Source organism: Melozone crissalis, unplaced genomic scaffold (assembly GCF_028551555.1).
Source record: "Melozone crissalis strain CALT ecotype California unplaced genomic scaffold, PUWL_Pcris_2 ptg000036l_1, whole genome shotgun sequence".
Classification (NCBI taxonomy): domain Eukaryota; kingdom Metazoa; phylum Chordata; class Aves; order Passeriformes; family Passerellidae; genus Melozone; species Melozone crissalis.
In genome coordinates this window covers 2,050,858-2,073,902 of record NW_026535814.1, presented here as the reverse complement: position 1 = coordinate 2,073,902, position 23,045 = coordinate 2,050,858, and the positions used below count along the sequence as shown (strand labels likewise).

General features: G+C 36.0%; 1 protein-coding gene across 1 annotated transcript in view; it reads right to left on the bottom strand.

Moving 5' to 3' along the window:
• ADGRV1 (adhesion G protein-coupled receptor V1) overlaps positions 1-23,045 on the bottom strand; it is a 271,123-nt gene that overhangs the window by 179,837 nt on the left and 68,241 nt on the right. The window contains exons 39-58 of the mRNA XM_054283215.1: positions 21,804-21,967; positions 21,170-21,263; positions 18,481-18,559; positions 17,756-17,894; positions 17,077-17,218; positions 16,386-16,648; positions 14,770-14,945; positions 13,171-13,295; positions 12,163-12,329; positions 11,931-12,074; positions 10,965-11,072; positions 10,213-10,465; positions 9,409-9,528; positions 9,009-9,231; positions 8,338-8,542; positions 7,253-7,399; positions 4,766-5,021; positions 1,603-1,811; positions 901-1,071; positions 353-535 (exon numbers count right to left, since the gene is read on the bottom strand). Of these exons, the coding sequence (XP_054139190.1) occupies positions 353-535; positions 901-1,071; positions 1,603-1,811; positions 4,766-5,021; positions 7,253-7,399; positions 8,338-8,542; positions 9,009-9,231; positions 9,409-9,528; positions 10,213-10,465; positions 10,965-11,072; positions 11,931-12,074; positions 12,163-12,329; positions 13,171-13,295; positions 14,770-14,945; positions 16,386-16,648; positions 17,077-17,218; positions 17,756-17,894; positions 18,481-18,559; positions 21,170-21,263; positions 21,804-21,967 (3,368 nt within the window). The remainder of the gene's footprint in view (positions 1-352; positions 536-900; positions 1,072-1,602; positions 1,812-4,765; positions 5,022-7,252; positions 7,400-8,337; positions 8,543-9,008; positions 9,232-9,408; positions 9,529-10,212; positions 10,466-10,964; positions 11,073-11,930; positions 12,075-12,162; positions 12,330-13,170; positions 13,296-14,769; positions 14,946-16,385; positions 16,649-17,076; positions 17,219-17,755; positions 17,895-18,480; positions 18,560-21,169; positions 21,264-21,803; positions 21,968-23,045) is intronic.

Genomic DNA, 23,045 nt, shown 5'->3' with positions numbered 1-23,045 from the left:
TAAGGTGCAACATGAAATTTAAAACTTTGTGTAGAACACAGATAAGAAAACATATAGGTTTATTCTGAGAATTTATAGCAAAGATGGATTTCGCTATAAATTTTCATTGTAACAGGGTTTATTATTAGAAGTTATGTCCTCACTTGTCAAAGTATCAAAGACGCACATGCCTATTTGGTCAATGGTTTTGTATATCCTGGTTTTCCATGTTAAAAAACTGAAGCTGGGACCATCATTCATATACATAAGGCCATAAATAATATGTTTTCAGTGAAAATTCTGATAAAGAAAAACATAGAAAAAATCTTAAGCTGGTAACCTCAAGTCAGGTAAGCTTTCAGCAAGTGAATACCTGTCCATCTGCAAATGTAAGGTTTCCAGATGATGGTGTGAAGTCTTCAAAGCTGGCAGTGGAAAGAATGGCTTCCCAGTACAGAGTTACTGACCCAAACCTCCCAGCCTGTCGAACAACTGGGAGTTTTAGTACATTCTGTGGTGGTGGTACCTCATAACCAGAAACAGCTCCAGTGATACCCTGTACATTCAAAAAGAAATTGACATGTCTCAACAAACTTTTTTTTTTTTTACGTTTACTGGCAGTTAAAAATAAGTGAAGAAATACTTGTAAAATGGTCTGGCCTTAGCATTGACCTTGCTATGAGCAAAAATCTGGATTAAATGGCCTCCTGACATCCCTTTTTATGACATTGGTTTCAGCAATGCTAGCTCCATAATAAATTTTGTGTATTATTTGTGACTAACCTCTTAAGAAAGAGTTGTTGGTCTGGTATCTGGCCATTTTACCCAGAACAATTTAGTATCATAAAGCTAATCAGAACGCTTTCATAAGCCATCTTGCTCAAAAGCCACTTTACATGTTTTTCATTCAGACTTATTTACCTTTGTAACATTAAAATTAAATATTCCTCTGGCATCGTCATTTTCTTCAATTGTTATTTCAGCTATTTCTAATCCAGGCCTCTTCACACTTGGCTGTCCTTCAGACAAAGTGATTAGGTGCACATCAGTAATATTGATTATAAATCCTTCCTGTAATTCTGGAATATTATCCTGAAAAAAAGTTTTAAATGTCTTTTTTTTAATGATACATTGCAATATAGTACAGTTGATACTTGTAGGTTGCTTACTGTTCAAAACTTCTCAGTATTTGGGACCATATAACCAATCTCTGGCTTCATACCATAAAGATGAAAAGACACTTTTGCTGAGATTTTGAAATCAAAGCTGACAAGTCAGATTCCAGATCTGCAAGAACAGGGGAAAGCAGTGCTGGCTGTCATCTGTTACTGCTACCTATGAGAAAGTCAGCTAGATCCCAGAAACCAAGCCATGACTCGAAAATCAGTACCTCCATTCTAAATATAGTTAAAGAATATACATAATCTTTTTCAAGATTATAATCAAATGAAGAATTTGGCTCATTCCCAATGATGAGTATGCAAGGTGTTTTGAAAGAGATGGCTGCAAGAGTCCCAGCACAGCCATTTCTAGAACGTTAAGTCATACTACTAGTATAAAATCACTACCATTTCCATTTCCTTAAAAGATATTAATAGCTTAAGAAATTGTTAGTCTACTCACAGGCAAAATAGTGACTATGACAGAAGCTACTGTTGCATTCTCTGCCATAATTATTGTTTTCTTTTCCAGTATATAATCCTCATTTTCTGTTGCACGATTGGAGGGGGGGAGTTCAAAGTTTGGCCCAGTGCTCAACTGGACTGCAAGGTCCCCAACAAATCCTTGTTCTCGAATAATTTGTAGAGTAACTGTAGTTGAATTCTCCTGCCCTATAGTAAGGAGATAGAAAAAATTCAAGATACGATTGTTTTACAATCATAGAGTATGCTGAGTTGGCAGGGACCCACCAGAATCATCAGAGTCCAACACCAGAATCACACCATGGGCCTGAGACAATTGTTCAAATACTTCTTGAACTCTGTCAGGCTTGGTGACCACTTCCCTGAGCACCCTGAGCGATGCTCAGCCACGCTCTGGGTAAAAAAAGCTTTTCCTGCTAGCCAACCTAAATCTGCCTGAACTCAGCTTCATGCAATTTATTTAAGTCCTGTCACAGGGCACCAGAGAGTGCAGCAATCAGTGTCTGCCCCTCCTCTTCCCCTCATGAGGAAGTTGAAACTGCAATAAGGTCTCCCCTCAGTCTGCTCCTTTCCAGGCTGAGCAGACCAAATAACCTCACCCACTCCTCATACGACTTCCCCTCAAGGCCTTCACTATCCTCATGGCCCTCCTCTGCAAGCTGTCTAAAAGTTTAATGTCTTTCTTATGCTGAAGTGACATAACCTGCCCCCAGTACTCAAGGTGAGGCTGCCCCAGAGCAGAGCAGAGCAGAGCAGAGCAGAGCAGAGCAGGGCAATCCCCTCCCTTGCCTGGCTGGCAATGCTGGGCCTGATGCCCCCCAGGACACGCTTGGCCCTCCTGGCTGCCAGGGCACTGCTGGCTCATGTTCAATTTGTCCCCGACCAGGACCCTCAGGTTCCTTTCCATGGCGCTGCTCTCCAGCATCTCATTCCCCAGACTGTCCATCCATCCAGAGTTGCCCCATCCCAGGTGCAGAATCTGTTACTTTCCTTTGTTAAAATTCATATAGTTGGTGATTGCCCAGTGCTGTAACTTGTCAAGGTCTTTCTAATTTGTTGAGGTCTCTCCTCAGGGCCTCTCTGCCCTCAAGGGAGCTCCTCCCAGTTTAATATTGTCAGCAAACGTAGTATTCCCAAGAGTCCTGGACCCAAGTCGTTTCTCACAGTATATCACAGTACAAGCTGGCTTGTACTGGGCAATTAATTTGGATGTAAATAAGAAAACCAGCCGGTTCCATAAACTGGGCCCTGGGTTGACAGAGAGGAATCTCAATTAATTACCTTCTATCCTATGCTGCAGACATCGCACTTGTCCAGGAGCTGAGCAGCTTTAAAAGATCAGACCAATGAGCTATCTAGTGCTATCAGACCAATGAGCATTTCAAAGCCCCTTTATAAAGAGAGGTTCAAACAATGAATGCTCTCTGTTGCCACATGGACTTCAGGTGTGTGTGTCATCTCTGTCTCTGACCCACCCCCCTTCATGCTACAGTTGTTGATGAAGATGTTGAAGAGAACTGAGACTAGGATGAGCCCTATGGAAGCCATATTTCAGCCCTTGGCCTGCTTGATTCTCAGGTCACCTAACTACCAGAGCTGCTTGCTAGAAGCGCTTCAATTTGCTCAGTGACACAACGGCCCTTGGAGAATTCTAGGACTTAAGCAGATGAGCACACACAAGTGATGTCAACACACAAAACAGTACCTATATTTGAAGATACTGTGCATTGAAAAACTGGATCTAGAATAAGATATTAAATATATACAGTTTTATATGTGTGTTACACAAATTATTACTTCAACACTTCTACTTTTATTCAGTTATCCTTCAAAACTTCTATCTCAGTAATTGGCCTGACCTTTCATGCCTAGGCCATCACTATAGATTCTAACACAGAAAGTGGTATTGAGGGTAGTCATTCTGGCTGTAAACATCACATTTCCTTAACTCAAATATCGAAGAAGTTAAATAGACTTGCATCAGCCAGGCTCAGCATCCTTTTGGGAAAGCAGATTTATTTTATCCAATCAATAATGAAACACATAATCTGGCTAAAAGTAGTGCATATATGACTGCAGAAATAGATGAAATTAGGCTTAAATAGGCTTGCACTTCAAAGCAGTTATTGTAACCAGGTATTATTACACAGACAGAATTTGTGAATAATTTATTAAAAGTACAATATTTAAAGATTGGAAAAAAAAACCAACTGTGCAACCAGTGGAAGCTAGGAACCTTCCTTGAATCCTAACTTCAAAGTATAAATGTTTATAATGTGTAAGAAATTAACAGAATCCTATACATTGCTTCTAGGTGCTAATAAAGGGGCAACACCAATTCACCTGAAAATAAAACATGTTAGAATATTTCACCTGTGATAATATACTCTGATGAAAAAAGTATTTTTTGTATATCTAATTTTTTAATATGGACAGAATATTAAATTTTTAGAAAATTCTAACTGGATTGTAAAGTATGAATAGCCTATCAGGTAACTGTGAGAAGAGCCCCAAAAAATGTCAGCTAGCTCCCTGAACCAGGAGAGAGGGAAGAAGCCTGCCCATCATGGCAGTTCTCCTCTGATCAAGTGCCTGGGAGATCTTTTTCAACTTGTGCCTGGAAGGAAAACCATATCAAACCTGTAACTGCAAGCAGAAAAATACCAGCTTTTTCATGAAGCAGAATTGACTCCTGCTATGCTTCCTTCCTTCCCCTAGGCCTCTGAGCAAAAGACTTCCCTTCTTGAGCCACTTCAAGAGGAAAGTCTTTCTATGCAAATTATTTTAAACAATATAGCAATCCCACTAAATGGGTAACTTCTGCTTTTTAAATAAACACAAGTATTTCATGCATTCGTGATTTGCAGCTTACCTCTCAAACAAGAATGGCTGAAGAATATGATGTATGCAATGTGAAATACAGCATAGTTACATATTTTAAGGGATATTTATGTTATAAATAATAAAATATTGTTGATATATAAAAACTTTAATAAAAAACTGCTGATATATTTATACATATATACATACATGTATATATGTATGTATATAAATATACATTTATGTAACCAGTGTTATAGCTTCAACAATGCTGACTTTGAAAAAACATATATTTTTTCCTAAGAATCAAGAAACAGACTTACCTTCTGGCTCTGTGGTTTTAACAAAGAGAGACTCCATGTGCCATTCAATCACACCATGTGGAGAGTCACTGGGTAAAATGCTAAGTACAGCTCTTGCCCTTTCGGGATCAATGACAGCTCCTTTTGTGCTATCTTGAACATCCACAGTGGTAACACGGGTGAGTATGATTTCCACTGCCTCTGAAAGTTCTGCAACACTGTCCGCAAGAATTGTCAGGGTGATTGTGGACAGGGCTTGACCTTCTGAAAATGTAACCTAAAGTTTTAGAGAGAAAGCAGGAAAAAAGTCAAATTTCTCGTCAGTGTTAGTGAACCTAGAGTTTTATTCTGTAAACTCTATCAGTTATAAAACGCATCTGCATACACACATATATATCTTATAGAATCATAGAATACAAGGTTGGAAGGGACCACAAGGATTATCTGGCCCAATCTTTCTTGGCAGTACCACAGTCTAACCAAGATGGCCCAGCATCCTCTCCAGCTCAATCTTAAAAGTATCTGTTTTGGGGATTCCACAACTTTCCTGGGAAGGTTATTCCAATGGATGATTGTTCTCATGGTGAAAAATTTTCCTCTTATGTCCAGTGAGAATCTCCACAGGAGTAACTTACATCCATTACCCCTTGTCTTTTCAACATGACACCTTGCAGAAAGTATTCTCCTTTGTCACTGCCTTTCAAATACCAACACATAGTCTGAACATAAGGCCTTCCCATAACCTTCTCTCAAAATTGAACTGTTCTCTCAGCCTTTCCTCATATGACAGTCTTCCCTGTCCTCTAACCACATTTGTGGCCAGCTCTGGACCCCTACCAGCCTGCCCATATCTATTTTCCATAATGAGGACCAAAACTGAACAGCTGTAGCCCAAAACATGCTCAGTAAAGTGGGCTAATGACTGCTTCATCTCTGCTGGGAGTGGCCTTGTTTATGCAACATTCTGGTTGATTGCATCAATGTTCATATTTATGTTTATAATGTTTATATTGAGTTTATTGACCAGGAGAATCCCCAGGTTCCTTTCCCTGGAGCTAATCCCCAGCCAGGATAGATGCCAGTGGGTGCTGCACTCCTGAATTATGTTTTCCATAGTGCAACATTTGTTCCTGACGAATCTTCCAGTCTACTCAGGTCTTCCTGCTAGATGGCTCTCCAAAGAGTCCACTTCCTCACATTGTCAAACTTCATCAGAGTACACCTGAGCTCATCACCTACATCACTTATGAAGTTATTAAAAACTGTTGGGCCCAATATTGATCCCTGAGGGACCACACTTGTGACAAGTTGCCAGTTTGAACAGGAGCTATTTACCACCACTCCCTGGGGGCAGCAGTAACACATTACTTTATTTAGAAGAAACCCACAGCAAGCTGTATCAAAAACCTTGAAGAAATCCAGGTAGACAATGACTTTTTCTTTTCTTATTAAACAGCCTTTATCTCAAGATTTTTCTCTTTCTCCTCATCCTGCTGAGATGGGGGGTAAGAGAGAAATAGTTGGGGGTTTAGACAGCTAAGGTCAACACACCACATATATCCATATCAAAATAATGAACATATATCTCCTAAAATCATTGCTATGTGAAAAAAAATGGCTACTCAACTTCTATTTTTCTTCTTCTTCAGATAAAATGATTGATACATGCTTTGTCTATCTATATTCTTATTTTTAAATTCAAAAGGCCTGCCACTTGATTAGGTCTTTCTCAACAAAGATGTGTCTAGAAACACATCTAGTCTAGTCTACACATAATGTGTAGGACAAAGAGAAATTTCCACTTAATATCATCCTATCTGACTCTTCCTGCATGCAAAGCTATGCAGTGTACTCATATGGTATGTAGCTGGAATGCACAAGGAGTACTCTAACAATTTCAGAATAATTGTTTTGGCACCCTTGATTTCCAGTTCATTTATTTTTCTCTTCACTATTTTTCAGGCTTTGTGTACACGACAGACAGCCAGAAGGTGGGGGACTTTGATTTACAGAAACTGACTCCTGCCAGTCCCAGGGCATATAGAGAGCTTTGGCCACAGGAAAAACTGGATTTTAACATGGCTGGGAAGTCTCAAAAACATAGAAAACTGGGACTTCTCATATTCTGCTGGGCCACTTAAGTTCTCCGTTGTATTGAAAAGGTCATGACAAAGAGCAAACATTCCCAGATTCCCACCTATGCAAACAGTTTTACATAGTAATTGAATCTCACAGCAGGAAAAAAGGAAGATGGGAATAGGATACAACAGATACACATCTCCTGTGCCTGGACACCTTTGCAATATCAGGTTCTAGAAGTGTAAGGGTGTATTATGTGCCAGCCAGAAACAAAAAACATTTGAATCACAGGAAAGGACCAGGAAGCAGGGATTAACAGAAAAGTGGGGCAATCTAACGTGTACTGTCCTTCTTACTCAGTACATCTTTTTCTATTGTCTGAGACAATACAGTAAGTGCCTCCCCAATAATAGTGATATTATTAAATACCATTCCTGAAGCTGGAAATACATCACTTATGCTCCCATTAGTGATCCACTCTACTGTAACTCGTCCATATGTTCCTATTAAACGTTCAATATTCAGGGTGATCAAGCTGTCGTGTTCCATTTCTTCAATTTGCTTAAATAAAGAACTCTGGAAAACATACAGCAGCAGAACTGTATTATTTTCTTTATTTTCTTAAAAAGAGAAGTTTCTTTAGAGAACAGCATATTCAAAAGAACAGAGACATTGGGCTTCAATAAATTATTCAACTATTAAGCAGCTAAATGCAAGTCTATTGATTAAACTTTTATAACTTAATACTCAACAGGTCCAAATTTCATAAACACAAGAATTTGAAATGTCAGACCTCTTCATACTGAGGCAAAAATTCAATGGTTTTTGTTAGGTTTTTTTTTTTGGTACAGTATTTTATATCCAAATCATGTGAAGCAGATAAACATGTAGACTTTCAAGACAGCCATCTTTTTCATGTTGTTACTTTACTAATATTCACCCTCCTCACACAATGTTTCATTTCAGTGATGATTCTTCTGTGTTTTATATCTTCATTATGCATTTAGTACATATATCTGTTTACATAACTTCTGCAACATTTGAAAACTTAAGAATCAACAACTCCAAATAATGCCTATAGTCTAATGTTTTCTCCAAAGTTTTTGTTTTGTTCAGGCAGATGGGCTCATCCTGTGGCATAACTATTTTAGAGGAAAAGAATCTTTACTTAATTCCTTTGATTACCCAATCAAAAAGACTATGACGATATCATATATGCCATCTGATAACTAATTTTTTAGGTTGCTGCAAAGTAAAACTGATAAAATAATGGGTTATTCTAAATGTAAGCGGATGATAAAAAGTCCACAATAGGGACAGACTGGAACTGAGTTTCTATCACCTGTCATCTATATAACCAAGTAACAATGCTAAATGGAAGTCAAAGCCCTTCTGTCTCAGGTTGTTACAAGACTTTAGAAAAAGAACCTGCCACATGCAATTTAAGTATGCTTGTGTTCTGCTATTCAGAAATTATATATACATATTTTAATGATTTACCTTACAAGTTTTACCTGGGCAAATGCAATGATTCCATAGGCATTGTCATTGGGAGGAATAATTATGTTAACAAAACTGTGGACACCAATCTCTGCACCTCCTTTAGGGTTTTTCAGGCGCACTTGAAAACATTCTTCCTCCTCTGGGATGATGTCATCCAGGATATTGACTGCTATCACAGCTTCCATGTCTCTAGGCTCAAATATCAATTCACCTGAACTAGCATACAAACAAACACATCAAGTAATTATAAACTGAGGATATGATTAACAAACTTTGAAAGCACTACTGAAAGTATAAAGAGCATTTTTGATGCTGACATTGTTGTTTATATTCCTGAATAAGTCAATGAAGTTTAAAGGTTGTGGGATTAGTGTTTGGCTTGTTTTTATTCTTAATAACAATAGAACATATAGTAACTGATATTTCTTATTAATGTAATGTAATTTAATTTATCCTAAATAAAAGCTTCAATATCCAGTTAAACTACAAGTCCTTTTATTACATATTTTAAAGCAAATTGAGAGAAGTTTGACTTCAAGTTATCTTAAGTCGACCTCTGAAAAATTCTCTTTAGTGTTAATAAACACATCACACAGAGGAGCCTATTATGGTCTTCACTGTAACAAAAAGACTACCACAGAAAAAGGAATGCAAGAGCTGGGAGATAAACCAAAAGACCTACCTAGGTATAAAATCTGACTGGTTGGAGATAGTTGTCAGCTCATAAATCTGGGAGCTGGATTCAACAGTAAGAGCAATCAAACTCTTGCTGGAGTTCAGAGACTTTGCAGTAGTGAAAGTGATATGATCTGCATATGGGGCTTCCAGCATCAGAGAGAACTGGTTCCCTTCCGAGTTCCAGGAGTACAGTGCTGTTGTGTCCTTACCAGAGAGGAGGATGTGAACTACATTGAGCAAGGAAGAGAAAAAATACATATTCAGTGATATATTTAAAACTTCTTGTAATATCAGAAATACCCTTGGCAGCTCAATTGTTAAAAGTATCTCTTAAAATCTGATAAATAATGTGAAAATTGAATGCATATATTTCTTCAATTCCAGTACTATAAACAAAATCTTACCTAAACCTGAAGGAGGTATGAAAACATGGATGTTTCTTACAGCAGAGACTGGAAGAGACTGAAAGTGTCTGAAGGTAGACTGCCCTGTCTCCCAGATGAAAATTTCAGAATTTCCAGTTTCTACAAAGGGGAAAAATTACAAAACATACATTATACATACATTATATTGCTGCCTCAAATCACACACTGGTGGCCATTCAAAGGCAGAGGTTGGCAACTTTAATTACAAAGTGAGTCCAGTGATTTTATCTTCCTTTTTACTTGCATAACTCCAGAGCATGATTTCCCATTAGATGATTTATTCCATGACATAATTTAAGGGTTTTTCTGCACACATTCATATAAAAGAACAATAAAAAGCCCAGCAGACAACAGTCAATGGCAAAGTAACCTATGGACTGCAATACACACTTTTAAAGAATCACAGTGATGCAGACATAAAACAATGTCTAAAGTGTTATACTTGTAATAAAAATGTACTTTGCTGAACAACACTCTTTGCATATAACAAAACTCAGGAAAGCTTAGAAAGGGTGCAATTAGCAGCTAGATGAATAGAGTTATTATTCCCTATTGTTATTGGGAAAATATTTCATTAGTTTCACAAATATTTGAGAACATACACAATGCTTTCATTTTCTGAGGTACAAATCACAGATTACTTTGGTAAGATCCTTTTCAGCAAACTGTCATCCAGCAGTAATATTTTAATCTCTATCTAAACCCCTTTTATTCCAAATACCTTTGCTATCAAACAAGCGAGCACATCCTTAGCAAACTCAGTGTTTGTTTTCTGCTAAATACCTTTTGCAACAATTAAATATATATCAGATCCAGAGGTCCAGGCCTCCATATGTTTTATTTCTTTTGCTGGTAACTGACGAAGATTCCTAAACTCATTATTCAGCCATTGGTACAAGAGTACATTCTGGCTGGTATTTGACAAAGAAACTAGTAAGTACATAATGCCTCCTCGGGGAAACAAGGCAATGCTCTGAGCTTTGTAAAGTGGTAGTTGATGATGCAGCACAAATATATCTTTATTCCACTGGAAAACCTGCAAAAATAGAATATGTATTTTATTATATATTTATAACAAGGACTAAGAAAAAAGAAATTAAGTGTTTTGATGAGAAATTGGAAAGACTTATAATTAACTGAATTCCTTATTTCTGTAGTGGATCCTACATTATGGTGTAGGAAGCACACTGATAAGCAACTGTAAGTAACTACCTCACTGAAAGTGCCTGTGCCTGTTCTTCAGATGAATAGGTTTATGGTCAGAAGCTATTTCTATAGTTATTTAATGTAATAGACTTCAAATCAGAAATGTCAGTAGCAATATAATCAAAACAAGTCTAAATTACATGCTAATGTAAGGAGTGTTGTTACATTTAAACAAGTCTAGAATTTAATGTCTTATAAGTCTATAATAGAAATGTAACTAATTTTTCAGGAATACATACGTACTGTTTTATCTATATTTCCTTCATATTTCAAACTGAAAACTAATCAAACTACCTACATCAAAGCCATGAAGACAAGTGTGCTCTAACCTGGATGGAACTGAAACTGGTGGTATCACTCACAAAAACCAAATAGTCTTCTTCATCCACAGCAAAATGTTTGACAAGTGTGGTATCCAAAATAGAGAGGGTCTGTAGCTACAAGGAAAATATGGCAAAAATGGTATTTTGAAGTCAGTTCAAGTTCATACATATGCATACATAGCTTTAAAAACTGTAAGCATACAAAAGATATATAAAATATATTAAAATTTTCATAGATGTACTTTTATAGTTTAAAAAATATATATAGGATCATTTTACAAAATTAATATTGGTTATCATACATTTTTCAGAAAATGCTCTATGACTTAATTACTCCACAATTTCTTTCTTCACTTCCAAGGTAATTTTATCTCTCCCTCAAAACATGACTATAAAAAACATTAAACAAGCTGTAACAACTTTCATGGTTTAGGAATGGTATTTCTCAGTTTAGTATTTCCACTGAAACACTCCAAACCATACTGCCTCTTCCTTTCCCCCCTGAAGTGGACTGGAGAGGAGAATTGGAAGCACAAAAGGTGAAGATCATGGGTTGAGATAAGGACAATTTACTGGAATCAGCAACGTGAAAAGAAAATTAACATTAAAAACAAATATAATAATAGCAGAGGGTACAAGAGAGCCAAAATTCACATGTGAAAATGCTCACTATGCAAAACCCATCAATATGTGAACTGCACCCAACTACCCCAACCCCCAGGAGGGCCCCTTTCCCCTGGGTGGTATAGAATAACCTCCGGGCTCCAGGCATACCCCTCCTAGCTACTGCAAAATTAACCCTGCCCTGGCCTAAACCAAGACAGTAACTTACATCACTGACTCATGCAGAGTCTTCAGTTGCTAAACTCTCTGAAAACAGTTCTTTTTCCCAAATCATGGTGGAACAGAAGCACCTCACAAAGTCCTTTCTAACCCCATTATTTAATGAATTTGTAAGTAACACAGATTTACCTTCAATAGTTTGTGTTCAGGCATGAATGCATATACACTGCTGTTGGAAGCTCCCCAACTGCTTCCTCCATGAGTAATCACAAGGTAGGGAGAGGCATGGATTTGGAAAGACACACAGCTTTTAGGATTCCACATACTGAAATTCTGAGAGAGGAACAAAAATGCAGAACTGAAACATCAAGGTTTTATTAAGCAGCATGGTTAATGGTGGTGTCTGTAAGCAAGCATTTACCTCGATGGCAACAAAAACTCCTTTCCACTGGTAAAGAGTAGAAAACACAGATGGAGGTGAACGCAACAGCACACCATACAGGTTGTTTTCCAATTCAAAGAAACACCAGCCAGCTGCTGACTCTTCCACAAAGCTTTGCATGACAGACAGAACACTAATACCATCCCCTGCAATACAGTATAAGAAAAAAGTATTTATCTTTACGGTCTTTAACAACACCATTTTCATTACTTATTTGTGAAAACCAAATCTAGCATCAGAAATTACAGAATATTCTGAGTTTAAATGGACCACAAGGACTATCAAGTCCAGCTCTTAAGTGAGTGGCTTATACAAAGGTCAAACCCACAATCTTGACATTTTTAGCACCATGATCTAAATGCCTAATCGATATTCTGAGTTGTTTCTAAATAGTTGGTATAAGTGCATGTAAATGCATGGACATGATATAGCACTGAGGCTGTATTGAGAGTTAAATAATAAATTAATTTCTCATATATTACTATTACACATGGAGGATGCATAGGCAAATTGAGTGTGATTCAGTTTGGAATTTAGGTAGTGAGAAAATTAACTAGATAAGAAGAAATAAAAAAGTGACAAAGAAACTAAAAATATCTTTATCCTCATTTTCTCTCTCGTCACAAGTAGTAGCCATGGAAATAAGATTCTTAAATGGCCTAGTCATTCAACACTTAGAGAAAATAGTGTATTTTATATTATTTAGAAAAATGCAGAATTACAAGTAGTAAAGAACATATGTATAAATCAAAGGTCTTGTGAAAATATATAAGCAACAGGAAGAGCAACACAGATTGTTGAAATTATGGCAGCAAGGGCCGATGACAAACTGACTCTTAAGTAGCCAAGATCTTTTATCTAATGGATTTTGATATCATAGGAATATTATAAGTAAATTTTCATTCCCAAGTTATATCTCCTGTATGTTTTGTTACTCTGTAGCTATTCTGAAAACAGCAACAGATGCTCTTGATAAAGTGAACGTACTGATGCCAAATGCAGTATCCGACAATGTCTCCCACTCGACACTCACAGATACGTTGAGCCCATTACTCCGTGAAACTTTCAAATAAACTGTAGTGTTCGCTTCTTCAACTGTGAAGACACTTGTCCTAAATTTGAGAATTGTGAAATAAATTTTAAGACGCATTATTTTTATAGTATAAAAATAGAATTCTTACTGTATGTTTTCAGCACAGAATATGCAATAAAAAGAAAATGGGTTTGCTCTGTGGTGGACTAATACTAATTAAGGTTGCCCAATGTTTCTTCACGCAAGACTTTGATAAAATAATAGGAAATTCAAAAAAATCTTAAACCAGCCTGAAATCTAAGACACAATTGTATGGGTGAAGCTGAATGATTTCTGAAAACATCATTCCGTATCATAGACTAATATAATCACAGAATGGTTTGGGTTGAAAAGAACCTTAAAGATCATCTTGTTCCAGCCCTCCTGCCATAAGCAGGGACATCTTCCACTAGACCACATCTTCCACTAGATTGCTCCATTGAACCTGACCTTGAACACCGACAGGGATGTGGCATCCACAGCTTCTCTTGCCAGTGCCTCACCATCTTCACAGTAAAGAATTTCTTCTTGATACTTAATCTAAACCTACTGTCTCTCAGTTTTAAGCCATTCCCTCTTGTCACTACGTGCCCTTGCCAAAAGTCCCTCTCCAACTTTCAGATAGGCTTCCTTTAGGCACTAGAAGGCTGCAAGTGGGTCAGCACAAAGCTGCCTCTTCTCCTGGCTGATCAATCCCAATTCTCTCAGCATTCCTCACAGCAGAGGTGCTCCATCCCTCTGATGAACTGAGTGGCCTCCTCCTGTCTTGCTCCAGCAGCTCCATGTCCTTCCTGTGCTGAGGAGCCCAGAGCTGGAGGCAGCTCTGCAGGTGGGGTGTCACCAGAGTGGGGCAGAGGGGCAGAATCTCCTCCCTCCAAAGCTGCCCACAGGGCTTTGCATGCAGCCCAGGACGCATTTGGCTTTCTGGGCTGCAAGTGCCCATGGCTGGCTCATGTCCAGCCCCTCACCAGCACCCCATGTCCTTTGGGGCAGGGCAGCTCTCGATCTGTTCACCCCCAGCCCGTACTGGGGGCTGCTCTGACCCAAGTGCAGCACTTCATATTTGGTCTTGTTAAACCTCATGAGATTCCCTAGGGCCACTTCCTGAGCCTGTCCAAGTAAGATTGGCTCATTTGGTTCTGAAAAAACAGCCCTGAGTGAGAGTGTATCTTATACAGGCTTAAATAAATAGGTAAATTAGAAAATTTCTGATTCCTGGGGCACTGGTTTGTGGTTTGGAATTTGTAATATTGATTATTTTTAGTGAAATATTTGAGGAATAATGAAGTACTGTTTCAAGGAAAAAATGCACAGAGAAATCAACATTTTTAATGGTGAACAGTCCATTTAAGATGCTTTTCTGCTCTGCTGTACAGCAGTAATGATATTTGACAAATAGTGTCATTTTTAAAATCATAAAGTTTAAAACTGGATTCCTAATTTTTTTATTAAAGGGAAACTATCTCTATGAATATTAAAAAAACCTTCCTTTTAATTGAATCAGGGTTCAGTACCTATTTGTAACTGGGTAGATGCTGAAAAGCCCCAGTGGAGCCTGGTTCTGTAATATTGTAATCATAGTTTGCACTCTGGTGCCTAGTCTGGCTCCTCCAGTTGGATTGAACAAGGTGACAATAAAGTGCTCATCCAATTCTGGTTCTTCATCCAGGATTGCAGAAATATGAAGTGTCTGACAAGAAACAAGCATAGAAAGCTGCTGAGACTTGACAGCTAATAATGACAATGTTATTCAAGCCATGCTGCTGTTTTTATTCTTTCTCTGTACAGCTCTGGACAGCAGGGCAGTACAACAGCAGCTCATGAACTGGAGAAGGCAGGAATAAGGCCTGGATAGTTCAGGCTGGGGTTCAAAAGTAATCCCTCTGCTGACCTCCATTAGTGCAACACTAGCACGAGCATATCCACGTTCTTTTTATTTTTCCCCTTCTCCTCTTTACACTTATAATAAGATACCCTGAAGTTTAACAGGTTTTGATCCTTTTTTATTACTTTTGTTTTGTACTTATTCTACACATTCCTTGATACAGCTACCTGATCACAGCTCAGTCAAGGTGGGTTTACTTTACTTTAGTTGTCAACTGAGCTATCTCATGGGCAACAGGGTAGTCACATTTCTGGTAACTATCTGGGGATAAAGAAGGAAAAAAAGGCAACAGAGAAATATTTGAAATACTCTCTTCTTGGTGTTTTGTTCCCTCTACTGCACCAAGGTGGATAAGAATAGGATTGTCTCAAGGTGGTCTCAAATCAGCAGAGAACTCTATATAAAGAAATAAATGTTTTCACTGTCATCCTCCGAATTACCCAAAGACGTGAAAGTTACAGTAGTACATAGAGATTTGCCTTAAAAAAAATTATTTAGTAATAACAGGTCTGGAATTAAAATAGAGCTTACAACATTTTAGATCTCTATTTACTTCTTCAATAAACCATAAAGACTCTATTAAGAAATCTTTTACCCCCTACTTCTCAGAGATCTGCTAAACTGGCCATCACTGAGGCGTCAAATGCATTTTAGGTTCAGAAACTGAAAACCAGTGTTTCCAGAAAGATTTGTTTCAGATCCTACTCCCCTAACCATAATATACTAACCTGTTACTGACACACTTAAGATAGCTGAAATTCTTGTGGGGACAGTTCAGAAGAAGTGGGATTAATACTGCCAAAAAAATAACTAATTTTAAATTTCTAAAACTCTGAAAGTTGTTCACCTTTTGCCTCTCCTGCAACATACTCTCTTCAGTTCATGCCACATAAAGGAATAGTATTTTTAATTCCACCGCAATTATTTACAGTACAAAATTATGACTGCATGTCAAAGTTTATCTTTCAGCTACATGCTAAACACATAATTAAATGGTCCTATACACACATCATACTATATACCCATTATATTGTTTTCAGTTTATCTGAACTATTACAGAGAGAGAAATATCTAGAGAAAAGCATATTTAATTTTTCTGCACTCCCACTAGCTCAGTTTATTCTGAAAATTAAGGAAAACATAAGAAAAAAATTAATACATGAAAAACCACAAACATTGCTGAAATGTTTCAAATAATTTTTTAAAAAGCCTTCTTTACTTTTTGTGTTATAACTACCGTATTACCTTAAATCTGACTCCCTCTTCCAGCACAATGTATCCTTGAGAAGGGGCCAAATCCACTGATGGCTCTGAAGAATTGATTTCACTTACAAGATACTGAACAGACACTGTTCCAAATATTCCCTGAGGAGGTTCTCTAATAATATTTAATACTGCGACACTTTCCATCAGATGGAGAGCTGTTTGCTCTCTTAGGAAGAAGTGATCACTGTTATTGAATGACAAAATTCCGTGTCCATCATCATTGGCAAATATAGTAATTGTGGCTTTTGAAAAATAAGTAATAGAAATATGTTTTAATTAAAATACTAAAATATAATAGTACACATATACAAATAAATAAATATATACACAAATCCACTCTTTCTTTAATATAATTATATTGCTTTTATGTCCCTGATACTACTTAAAAGAATATGTAAGTATTTTGCTTTATCTAGAAAGATTTCTAGAGAGGAAGAATCTAGACTCTCTTATTAAAACATCCAGCTTTTGCACTTCCTGATTCCTTATTTTACTTATTATTTTGTTAGTTTTACATTTTTCACAGTGATGTTTAAGAATTTCCAAATGAGATTAATAATTTACCATAGGAATACACTGGTGTTTTCTAAAACATGATTATGCAGAAGAATGAAATTAAAGTGACTGAGATACAATTCTGAAAAATGAGGATATCAAAACCAAATTTTACCTGTTGTGTTCTCCCCTAATTCCAGGCCAAATGAGGGATTTGTTAGAATTAACTGGAACTTCTCAGGACCTTCAGGAATATCATCATCACAAATCACAACAACAACAGATTTATTCCTTTCTCCATCAGCAAAAAAAAGAGTCTAGCATTGAAACACAGAAAGCATTGAATATTCATTAGCTGATAATGCACACAGAAATTTTAAACTAAGGTTAAGCAGAATTGCCTTAAATAAGGCGGAAAGAAGAGACAAGAACAGTAATTTCTATGTCAATTTTATAATAATTTTATAAATTGACTGAAAAAGAAGCAAAATAGTTAAATAGTTTAACACATCATAGAGTGTGGACAAACAAGAGCAATTAACTTTGAAAGTTATTTTGCAAAAAAATATTAAAACTCACATGAAATCTTATATTCTCTTTCTAAGCAAATTGTATTTGAAATAGATGTTTCAAAGTACAAAATGTGTCTTATATTTTAAAATGCTTTAGTACTAAAAAAGAAAGAAAGACTAAAATAAGATGACTAAATGTATCTCTATTCAGATGATCAGAGCAACTGAAAGAAGTTGAGAAATATGGCTGAACTAGTGACCATTCTGCAGAATAAATAAGACTATGTTCTTTTTAGGAAGTTGAAGAAACGAAAACTACTAGATTTAAAATCTGCTTCTTACCCTTGAGACCACATTAAAATCCAAACCCAGTTGTGCCTCCAAATTTTGGGCATAAAAAAACACAGACACATTTCCATAAGATCCTTTGTTTCGGTATGCCATTATGGTCAGATTCCCATGACTTTCATTAACTGCAAAACTTAAACAAAAACCAAGACAAATTCTCAGGGATCACTGAGCATGTTATTTTAATAAGATGGTAGATAGATAATTTTTATATTTTCACTTAAAATCATCCCATCTACCTGTTAAGAAAAAGTGCCTATTACAGTAAAGCCACTTGTCTAATGCAACCATTATACCTTTTTTTTCTTATAAAAACGGACTTGAACTAGGTTAAGCCTGTCTATGAGCATGGATGCCTTTTTCCTAGCTCCTGGAAATCAGCAAAAAAGATCTGGGAGATGTCAATGTGCGTGCTTACACGGATGCAGAGGCTGGGGCACTGGATGGAGGCTTGAGGGAGTGATGGAAGTCCACAATACCAAAGGACAATAGTGGAAATAAATACATGGTAGCATGAGATTTCTGAGTAAACATACTGCAAATGTTGGGCTTTTTGTGGGAATTATCTTTCCAGTTCCACTGAACTGAGTAATATGTAGTCAGCTCAAAGATCTGTTCCCAACATCAATAGGAGTTTTACTGTTAACAGAAAATGAAAATAGTTGGGCAACACTAATCATTAACTCCCATAGGGAGTTCTTCAAGGTGACAAGACTTACTTGGTACTTTCCCATTCAACTACTCCGCTTACTCCATCATTAGCATCAATAATAATTTGAGAAGCTAAACCTTCTACATCTAAAAGGAAAAACAGAAAGACAAGTATGTAAGAACCACAGAATGAATTTTCATTATTTTCAAGAATAGCAGAAGCATTTCTTTACATCTTTACTAATTTTGTAGAAGAAAAAAATAATTTTCCATTTCAAAAATGCAGAGGAGAAAAGGAAGTGAACAGGATACTTGGAAAGACTTCAAGAAAATCTGTCCTTAGTAGCTTACTATTAGAGCTACAACACAGGGCCTTGAATTACACCATTATATTCAATGTATTTAAAAAAAAAAAAAGAAAAAAATTGAAGGAAACTCATGGCACAGAAAAAGTAGAAAATTACAACAGCAAGATTTTCATCAAGTCTTAATTCATTGTGTGTCTTTCTTATGATGATATTTAATGTTTTGCAGACAGTGCCATTCTGAATATTGGAGGGAAAATGAGTAAAAAAGAATAATAAATGATCCAATATATCATCTCATATTAATATTTTAGTGCCTGATAATATATCTTAATGGCACACACCACAGATTTTGCTATAAAAAAAGAATTATTAATTTCCTTTTAGTTAGTTTATGTATTTTAAGATTCTATTACCATATAAAAATACATGTTTATTCATAATAACTTTGCAAGATTATTGCATGTATTGCCCTGTGAAAATATTAATAATAGATTAATGCCGGCAATTTCCACTAATTTCACAGACCAGAACTTGACAGTCAGAACTTGATTCTTCTGACAAAATAATGCCTTATTTTGTTTAAACAGCATCACATGAATATCTCAATTTACTTTAATAAAAATTAAAAATAAATTAAGATTGACAATTTCTACAAAAAAAATTGACTCCACTAAATCTGTAGTAAATATACTATTTTTAGATCAATATGAGAGATTTCTATTAAATCAGATAAAACTTAATAAAATTAAATGATCACTGGCTTGAATGCAGATCTAACACTATGAGACAATGACGAATATGAACAGCAGCTGCAATACCTCTATACAAACAGCAGAAAGGTTTTGAAATCCATAGGGATTACAGTGCATATAGACCCTTCAGATTCCTAACTGGTGTTTTCCCTCATCATGTCATAGTCTGATCAACTCACTCAAGACCCATAACACTTCACTTTCAATATCAGACCTCTAATTTCACATCTGGCATCTCCCCTCTCTCCTGATGACCTCCTGCCATTTTACCCTATCTTAATTCTTGCTTCTATCCATTAATTTTATTCATTCATCACTTTCAAGTTTTGAACATTTTCCCTTTTCTTAATTCCTTGCACTTTTGTATTAGAGTCGGGCCTTTTCTTCCACCTGTTCTAGATGATGGGATGGAGTGAGAGCAGCATGAAGAAAACAGAATTGTCCTTTATGTTTCCTGCTTCTGCTCCATATCCAGAAAGTCTCAGATCAGAAATAAAGGTCACTTAAGTTCCATGTGTTTAACTATATGTCACAGACATCCCAGACCTACACCACATATTGCATGCACATGGCTAAGACAGAGACAGCATTTATGATATATTCCAGATTGGTACGATTAACTGCATATCAGTACCATGTGCAGGACACCCATCACTTTTGATATTAGACACCTAGAATTATATTACAGGTTTTCTATGGAGAACAGGATTGCTAAATCCTAAACAAATGCACTGCATCAACAAGGATTTGAATTCTCAATCATAACAAAGAAAATACACAAAAAGGAAAAACAAGATTAGAAAATAGTCTGATAACAGAATTAATTGTGATATTTTATAATGAGGACAAAATTTTGCCTCATGGATTAAAACTATTATCTGATCATCCTAAGTACATCAGAGTCAAATGGTCGTACTCAGACTGCTAACCACTTACAGCAGAAGGTAAGATTATGTGTCGCTCAGAAAAATTTAAATCAGGAAATCCTTCATACTTTAATGTTACTCTTTCTGTGTTTTAAATTTTAGACTCAACTAATCAGAGCTCAGTCTATACAGCAGCAATCAATCTTTCAAGTTACCTTTCAGTCTGTAACGAATTAATTCTGTCACTTCAATACGCATGCAAAGAAAGGGGAAAAGAGTCATAGACGATGTTAGAAATAATCAGCACAATTAATCACTGGTGTCACAGGATAACCCAACTGTCTTTAAAGCCAATGGCAGCTGTGCTACTGAATTAGGCAGCAGAATTGAGGAATAAGCAAGCAATAAATGAAGTTCTGTGGAAGAGTAGGAACGCAGTAGATCATGACTCCTACAAGCAAATCTGATAAAAAGTAATAAAAAGATACTTTTGAAAGAGTGAGCAAAGGAACTTGAAGGAATTCTTTGTACATATTTGTTTCTGTCATTTACAGAATTTAAAATCACATTAACACATTGCCAACACAACTTTTGAGATAACTGTATTCTCCAACTGGTAATTACTAAATAACTCCTCTGTGAAATTTGTCTTATAATTTTTACAGGGCTTTAAAAAATAGTGTCATAATGACTATGTTTGATGTTCTATCTTGTCTCATTTTGGCTTATTTGGGAAGTAGTAAGCGGAATAATGATATGCCAGAGTAATATAATGTGCATTCAACAGATATAAAAATAAAAATAATCATAATGGTTTGTAAGTTGTTTTACCCAGCCTGGGAGGGGAGGAAGTTGAATGGTTCATGATAAGTTCCACTGCAGTTAAATTAACCAAGAAGAATTCTTGTACTTCTGGTACATCATCCTACAAAACACAAATCCAGTATATTCTCTTTTCATTTTCTTTAAGAAACAATCACAGAATTTGTCAAAAAATAACACACTACAAGTCTCTAACCTTATAGCAACATTAGAATTAATTTATGTTTCCAATTTCCTGGAACATTTTTACATAAAATGTAAATTATAAAGTAAAACATTATATTTAATGGAAAATACTGCAGTGACTCTGAACTAGATGTGAATAGATTTCTGCTCAATTCTGCAGGCACACATGGCAACTACTGACAAAATAAGAGCCAGTAGCAAGCAATGAATGACACTGATCTGAATATCAGAAAATAAAGTCATTATGAGAGAGTTACATTTCACTTAACTATAAGTAGCACTCTTCTGTTATTATCTGTCCTTCTGTGATTTTTTATCCTTAAAGAACAAAGCAGTCTTTCTAAATTACCATAAAATCAATAGCTTCAAATAATACAGCATAAAAGATTCAGGTTCCACAATATTCCTTTTCAATTGTCATACCAATAAGTATAGAGTGAAAGGATATAGAATTTACCTCTAGAATAGTAACATTTATGGCAGCTGAAGTTTCTCCTTCTTTCAAAATCACTGAGTCAGAAACAGCTACATAATCAGCTCCTGGTTCAGCCAAGGTCCCCTCTGTCTGATTACTTAAGGAGACCAATCCTGGAATTGTGGCATATGTAACATTGATAGCACCTGTTTAAAATGTGACAAAAAAACCCCCACTTTTTTCAATTCTTATGAAATGTTCACTAGAATAGACAAAGAAAATAGACCAAATCCTCATTGAAGAAATGGAAAGCCTAACTACAAACCAGAGGATTAAAACACCAATGGGACTTATTTCTTTTAGTCCAGCCTTTAATAATTTGTCCAAGATTACAGGACGCAGAAAGCATTAGGACTCAATGCATTCATCTATTTGAGGTGCTGTGAACTGCAAATATTACATTACATACCTGGGACATCTAGTGTATTATTTATACCAGGTTTGGTGTCAAGGGAAGTAGAGTGTTTCAGGAATGACTGATGTCTAAGAAAGGCTCTAAGGAGAGTTCTAAATTTAGTTTCCTTCCCAAATAGACTGACATAGATATTTATAGAGAATAAAAATTACAGGACACATTGATTAATTATACTAGAGGGAAAGCTAGAGTTTTGGTTTTTTTTAATTATTACAAAGCCACATCTCACAAATCTGCCAGTAAGTCAAGTTGCAAATTTAAAGTGAGTGATCCTGGAGATAAAATGACAAATGAAATTCAAAGTTAGTCTGTATGAAATAAAACATAAGATATAAAAGAATCTTCATTTTAGTTAATAAATATGGAGTTCAATTGAGAGATTTTACATTTACAATGGAAACTTAGAATTTATTAATATTTTCCTAAGTAGCATTTGAAAGGTAATTTACATACTGATTGACATTGAAAAAGAAATGGGAAAAAAAGAAATTATATTTAAATTCCTCTGCAAATTTGTAGTGTGCCCAGATCTTGAATGTTTGTTTCAATGATCACTTCACCTCAAAACAAAGAAAACAAAAATAAGAGAGATTTTAACAGAGGTCTAAATATAGCCTAAAAATGTGAATAGAAAATTATTGTGTATGCTATGTCTCAATGGAAGTCAAAGTACTCAGGAAAAAAAACCACAAAAAATATTTAGGCACACATTACATTATTGAAGTTAGTACTATTTAATTTGATTTTAAAAGGAAAATTGAATTAAAAAGAAATACAGAATTCTTAGGAGAGGCATAAACTGAATTCAG